The sequence below is a fragment of the Penaeus chinensis genome, chromosome 38 (genome assembly GCF_019202785.1).
Source record: "Penaeus chinensis breed Huanghai No. 1 chromosome 38, ASM1920278v2, whole genome shotgun sequence".
Taxonomy (NCBI): Eukaryota; Metazoa; Arthropoda; class Malacostraca; order Decapoda; family Penaeidae; genus Penaeus; species Penaeus chinensis.
In genome coordinates, this window is record NC_061856.1 from 12,875,203 (window position 1) to 12,882,702 (window position 7,500).

Here is a 7,500-nt window from a genome sequence, read left to right on the forward strand (position 1 = left end):
CTTTCTTTCTCTGTTGGTCTTTCCCACTTATTTTGTGTGTCATTTTTTATGAGATTTTTTTTTTTAAGATGACCAAAAAGATGAGATTGTTTAAAGATAACCTAGTCTTTCCATTGAAACCTTTGCCTCTTTATACCCCCCAGAATCACGGGACGCCCTTGGAAGACCTGGCTGGGTCACGGTCTGCGGGCTGCCTCAAGGTCTTCATACAGAGGGACTACTCAGAGGGGACGTCTGTCAAATTCCAGACCAAGTTCCCGCCTGAGCTGGAGGGAAAGGTTAGATACTGAGGAGAACTTTTGTTTTAGGGTTTAGTGTAAAAGAGAATATTGTTATTGGAGATGGACTAAGAATATATGGTGATTTTATTTGGCAAAATTGTCAGAGAGGTTGTCATTTTACAGGTTTCATTTTTTGTGAAGTTTTAGTAACGGTTGATGTTAGTAGTAGGATCATCAGTGATAGGGAATTTGAATTAATTACTGGTGTAATGATATATTAAACTTAGGTATCTTTTACATCAGAAGGTTGAAGAAAATAATCATTCTAGAAATGATTAGACAGGATTTTCCACACTGTCAGAAGCCCTAAAGTTGGAATCCTTAAAAGTGAGCAGGTTATTTACATGAACTGACATAGGGAAGAATTTTTTTATGAACTTTGGAATGTAAAATTTTTGTAGCTGCTTGCAAGTTTAGAATATATTTCAACCTTCTTGTTGGATATTTATATGCTTACTTGGCTTTGTTGTAGCTAATAACTTGAAGGTTTTAAAAATATCAGGATATTTACTGGATTTATTTCCATTGCAGATTGAGAAATCCGTCTTTGAAAACACAATAAATGACATAAATGGGATGTTTGTGGAAGCAGAGAAAATGTCATGTGGTCGGTACTGTGAAGGTTGTCTAGGATGTTTAACAGCATATCTTGTGTTCTTCTGCATGGAAACACATTATGAACAGGTTGGTGAATAACTCATATACATGTTGGTTATTGTTCTTAACTCATGGAGGAGTATGGATTGATGTGTGAAATAAAATAGTTCCTGCAATATAAGATATATTCTTTTTTTTTGGCACTTGGCTGCAAATTAGACAATATTTTTTGGTAGTGCTTAAAAAAGTGCTAAATGTGAGATTGATAATATCATTTTTCATTCAGTCAAGTAGGTTGTTTTTTGAATTCATATGAATATATTGAAAATGTAGTAGGAGAGACATTTTCTCATTGATTTACTCTCTGGATCTCAATTATTATAATTTTTTTTTTTTGCAGATGATGAAGAAGGTAACAAAATACGTAGCAGAACAGAACGAAAGGGCCTGGTCACCTCGTGGCTTACTCCTCACCAACCCCATTGAACGTGGGCTGAGAGTTGTATCCTTTTACTTCACTCATTACTAATTTGTAATCTCAAGCTGAGGGTGAATGTGCTGGAAGAATAGTTGTTTATTATTGATAGGAGTAAGTTTAATATAGAAAGATTTTCTTGTCGGTGGGCTCAATTTTGAAACATGATGTAGATGAATAGATGTAATGAATTGATAGATAATAGAATGAATGGATGGATAATAGAATGAATAGATGGATGCTTAGAGAAATGGAATGGTGGCTAGATATGGTAACCCAATGCCATTGAGTTTTGTTTATTAATCTCATGTAAAAAAAATGATGGGGTTAGAGATGTGAAAATGCTGTTTTGAAATGATTTGGCTGAGGACTGGGCTGATGGGAATGACACATAAGTACACAAAGTTCTTGGAGAAAATAAGACTCGATGCCTCTTACATTATTTCCACTGTAAATAAGGGTGGAATGTGCCATTTGTGAGCTCGGACTGGAAGAGCTCTGGCTCAAGGGCGGACATTATTCCTGTGCTTAGGATCCCATTCCTGCTTGCTGTGAAGGGTGGTGCTGGAAAATCAAATAATACAAATATTTGAACAAAATTACAAATAACATAATGTCACTTATTGTTATTACTACTACACAGAGTTGTAGACTACCTAGAGAAATGATATGGAGTCAGCTCAAAGGATATTTTAATGCCATTTACATCTGGGAGAGTTGCTGTTCATGTAAGCTTAATGCCTGGGTTTTGGTCCATATGCAGGTTGTGGTGCACCCAGATCCAATGGATTAATTATATTTACACTGATGGCTCCACAAGTGGTTAGTCACCAGGGAGTCATTTACTGATCCTACTTTTCTTACCTGTTTATCCTTTTCCTTGATTTTTGATAATATTTGATGTAATTTGTATTGCCATTAGTATTGTTGATAATTGTAATAATTATGATGTCAATAATAATAACAACATTGATATTAGAGGCAATAGAAAAACGTTTTTTCCCAAAAACAAAGGAAGGGGGAAATCAGGTGAAGACTACTAATTGACTCAATGGCTGAGCACTTGTGGAGGCATCTGTGTGTAGATAGATTTCACGAAACAACAGCATTGAGGTAATGGAGGGATGGTTGACAGAAGCAAGCTAAAAACAGGTAGGCAAATCAGTGGGTTGAATTAATAGAGGGATGGGTATATGCATGTATGAATGGCTGCCAAGATATGAATGGATGAATGCATATGTAAATAGGCAAAATGAAGTTCAAGTATGAATGTTTCATTAAAAAAAAAAAAAAAGAAATTAATAGACCACAGATAGTTATGATCATTTACACAGATCTGAAAATAAAGGGGAAATTGAATTTGCTGTAATGTTCAGGACATAGCAATGTCACATTCCACTGTTGGTGATCTTTTTCTTAACATCAAATTTCAGATTGAAATTAGCATATTAACAGAGCCGGCCACGACGAGAGCTCAATGAGACGTCCAACATAGCAAAGGTGTAAGTGCTGTACAGGACTGATAATTTCTCCCATTCCCATTTTCATCGTCATCCTCTTCACCCGCAGACATTCATAGTTCTCATGTTCATCCACAACATTTTTATCATTATATGGGATAGTATATTATAGCATTAAGGCAAATATATAAGTGTCATTTTCGAAAGAATGAGAGAGCGAGATTCAACCCCCAAATGTGAGGTGTATAAGTTGGTTCTGTTCCCTTCTTGCAAGTTAAAAAGAAAAAAAAAAAAAGTAATAAAAAAAGTAATGGAGAATGATTTTGTCCTCTTTTATCACTGTAGTTGGTAATTTATTGTATCTTGAGTTAAGACAGCTATGTACGTATGTGAGAATATACTGTTCAAAAAAGAAATTACTTTAATTTCTATGTACTTTTTTTCTTTGATTAATTACATATAATATTTTGAAGCAGACCAAGCCAATGAGATATGGGAGGTATATGGTGGAGTGATGTGATTTGTTCCAGTGTGATTTGTTCAGTGTATTTTTATCCTTGTGTTATCAGGGAGGTAACGTCATGGAGAGTTAGCAGCATTGGTGAATATCCTGGTATTTCTGTTTCTTTGATATTCTAGTACATATACTGGACAGTGATTTTTTTTTTCTTTTTTTTAGGTTCATAGACATAATGCATTTATATACATATTTTGGTGTCTGAGTTCTTTGTTTTGTTTTGCATTATATTCTTGACATCGTGCAAGACAGCATTTGTCCCTTTTTTTCCCTCCTCCATTTCTAGGTTACAAGTATATCTAGAATCTGAAACGTTTCATATTATTAATTGTCATCTTGTTTCTTCAGTCTGCTTAATTAATAGGAATCTGGAAATCAGTATCCTTAAACTTCCTGTGAATTATATAATGACAAAAGTAAGTGATATGATACTCATATTTAATGATTCCTGGTGATATTTAAGTTTCATAGAGTAAATTCTCGGTTAATTTTCAGCATCTGTTTTGAGGATAAGATTGGTTTGTAAACTTTGAGTCGATCTAATTTAATTTAATTCAAGACTGTTGTCATTGTTTTTGGTCCAAATATATCTTCAGACTTGGGATGTGCAATGGTGTGTAGTAGATCATGCACATGTTATTATTAGTTTTTGATTTTTTATATTATATGTTATTAAAGGCCTTATTATTCAAGAGTTTGATTTTATAATACAGAAAAATCCTTGAGCTAAGTATGATTATGGAGTTTAAATGCATTGAGGCTCTTAAATTGTATGGCAGACATGCGCTTACAAAAAAAGGAGAAAATGAGAAATATGTGCTGAAAATAGGAAATTAGTTAGATAAAGTTACTGGAGAAGCAAAAGTGATATTGTGTTAAGATTTGGTAGTTGACAAGTATGCAGTGTTAGAGCTGTTTGCTTGTTGCCTTTGTATAGAAGCCTTGAAGTTCCTTCACTTGTATTGCATGATATGGCAGAGTTGAAAAGAGAGAAAGGGAGAGAGAGAAAGAGAGCAAGAGAGAGAGAGAGAGTGAGAGAGACAGTGAGAGCAAGCTATTATATATTTTCCTCATCATTCCTTCAAATTCTGTTTTAGATCTTGTGTATATGATTTAGCATAGTAGGCAAAAATAATATATACTTGTGTATGATATGCTACTTTTGATTTTAGTCATGTTTTTAGTTACTCATAATCCAGTGTTGTGGTTCTCACAAGAAAAAAAAAAATTGTGTGAAAAAGTACTCGTGTTTGCAGCTGATTCCACGTTTCAGGAGAAGGAGAAATAAAGATATATGAAACTGCGGTCCACTAATGTCTTAGGAACATGAAGTGTTTTAGAAAACAGTTTCCTTGATATTTGGCTGTAAACAGAACACCTATGAATGGATAGTGCTACCTTGCTGTGACATCTAGTAACATTACATAGATAAACAGTCCTCACAGACCAAAAGATGAGGCGTAAAGAAGGAAAGTGGCATGGCCATGCATCAGCTGTGGGATTTTCCATCTGATGGGCACTAGGCATCACCAGAAGACACATTGAAAGGTGTGAGAGGGTCCATATTTCACCACCAAATCCATACAGTTTGTCTTTCATTGTACACAGTTTATGAACACCATTGGAGTGTATGAACAAGTGCAGGATTTTGACAACTTGTGGGACCTGGAATGAAGAGGAAAGGGAAATTAGATGCCAGACTCATCACCTACAAGACCATTTGAAACTGAACTGTGAAATATTTTTCAAAATGCTTTTTTACTAAAATTCATAGCATAGGTTTAAAGGATGTTAGAGTTTCTAAGAAAGTTATAATAGTGATTTTATTATGGAAGTGGATACATGTAATCTATGTACATATGTACATATTTTGTTTTGCTTTTAATCAAGATTGTTAAATTAAATTTTTTCTTTCCTCTGTAAAAGATTAATTGAAAATTAATGATAAGCTTTACCTCTATGGCTTATAAAAATGCAGAAATAATGTCAAGGAAATTGATAAAGCTATAAATGGAATTATAATACCAATTGCAAGAATGATTTGAGGTGTATTCTTGAGAAATTACATAATTGTGCCATTAATTCTTAATAATTATGTCCAATTTGACTGAGATCAAAGATCAAAGATCATTTTGACTTTGGGTATTGGTTGATCTGAACTTATGATCATTTGCTTTCTTTTTTTTTTTTTTTCAACTAATAATTTTAAGTATTTTTACCAAAGCGTATTTATGGTCAGCCTATTTTGTAAATCCTTCAGAAGATGACCCCCTCCAGCTAGTCTCAGACATGATTATCAGGTGTGTAGAGTAGTAACTAACAAACATAGACAAAATACTAGGGAGTGTTTGATATATTGTACCTTGAAATACTTTGGAACATTTTGAGCGTCTTTGTGTTTATGATACATATACATATAGAACTCTGTATATAAACATGAAAGGAAAGATGATTTTTTTTTCGTTTTGTTTAAAATGAAAAGGTGGCTTACTTTTTGTAGGTCATTTGATGCTTTCCTGCTAACCCCAAGGACTATAAGGCAGTACAGTTATGTTTGGCAAATACCACTTTCTGCGTACTTTGCACTGGAAGCTGTGTCTGTTTATAATATCACTCTTTTGATTCCTAAAGGGCAATTGGAAACAAATCTGAATGTAGGGGCTATGTAGGGACATTTCTATGCATTTTTCTGTCTCTTTCTCATTCAGTTAGGAAATTTCAACATGGAGGATTACTTGAGGGAGATTGCCGATATTCTATTTTTATGCCCTCAGTTTTGTCTTCAAGGGAAATACTAATGGGAAGATTATTGTTTAATTAATGTTCATAAAAAAAAAGTGCTCATTTCTTCATGACCATATTTTATGTGCAGTATGTATTTGTATGAAGTGATTTGGGGGAAAAAAAGTTAGTTTTTCAAATTTTCCTGTGTAATTGTAAGAATGATGATAATTTTGATATAGACATTTCAAGGGTGCATATATTTAAAATTTGTAACAATAAATCTTCAGGGGACATTTGCTATTGTAGATGTATAAAGTAGTCTTAATCCTGGGAAATATGACATTGATATCACTGTAGTTTGATGTCCATGAAATCTGCAGTGTCAATGCACCATAAATACACCAACTTGTAGGAGATACTTGTACTTATACCTTGTGGGTTAGCGCTATTTACATTGATTTGTATAGTTGTAAACATCCAAAATGGCGTGAAAAAACTATTGCATGTAATTATGGTATTTGTGATCTTGTATATTAACTTAAACTTGTAGATTACCAGATGCAGTGATTATCAACCAGAATTACAGCATGCATTTACAACTATACTTAATAGTTGTAGCTATAAGGGTCAACTTGGATGTCTATTTCTGTACCGATATATATAAAAAAAAGAAAAAAAAAATGCTGTCAACTTCTACCTTTACCCTCGGGGCTACCTAGTTGTATGTACCTCTTCTGCAGTTTTGGGGAAATTGTGGGCCACATTTGTACATAGTTGTATATCCCGTTGAATTGTGAATGGTACTCACCGCTAGCCAGTTTGTTGGGGAGTCAATACCTTGTACCCTGAGCCTGGGGGTCGCCTTAGCTTCACTAAAAAGAGTTTTTTGTACTTTCTATAATGGGATCACGTAAAGTGTAGTTGAGGATTTCAGTGGTGACTGGAAGTTAGACCTCACAAAAAAAATGACAATGGCTTTCTTTCTCTTTTTAAACTTTGCATTCGACATGATTGTTAACTACATTATTTTCGTAAATATCTGATCTTATGGTAATAACAGTTATTACTGCCATTATTATTGTTACTATATTTTGTTTTCTGTTTTTCTTTTAGTATTTATGCTTTCAATTTATTATGATTACTGTGATTTCAGTATCGGTATTTGCATACTCACTCAGTCATATATATGGAAAATATGTACTTTTTCAATCAACTGAGAATGACAATGTGACACAGTCCCATCAAACAATCCCGGGTGATGAGGTCTGCAATGATTGTAAGTATTTTTTATGAAATTTTTCTTTCCAAAAACCATGACACGCTGCTGCACATGTGCTCCCAGAGGGACAAAGAGACTTACCAGTTTTGCAGTTTTTAGGACAAAAGATTTTTATGTTCTGTTATTTAGAATTTAATGGTTACTGTATATTTTTTTCTTCCCTGAGC

General features: G+C 33.9%; 1 protein-coding gene across 1 annotated transcript in view; it reads left to right on the plus strand.

The window, feature by feature from the left end:
• The window catches only part of LOC125045888 (golgin subfamily A member 7-like), an 18,316-nt gene that overhangs the window by 10,759 nt on the left and 57 nt on the right, over window positions 1–7,500 (plus strand). The window contains exons 2-5 of the mRNA XM_047643472.1: window positions 144–278; window positions 813–965; window positions 1,279–1,380; window positions 2,787–7,500. The exon at window positions 2,787–7,500 is cut by the window's right edge and continues 57 nt beyond it. Coding sequence (XP_047499428.1) covers window positions 144–278; window positions 813–965; window positions 1,279–1,380; window positions 2,787–2,834 — 438 coding nt within the window. The 3' untranslated portion in view covers window positions 2,835–7,500. The remainder of the gene's footprint in view (window positions 1–143; window positions 279–812; window positions 966–1,278; window positions 1,381–2,786) is intronic.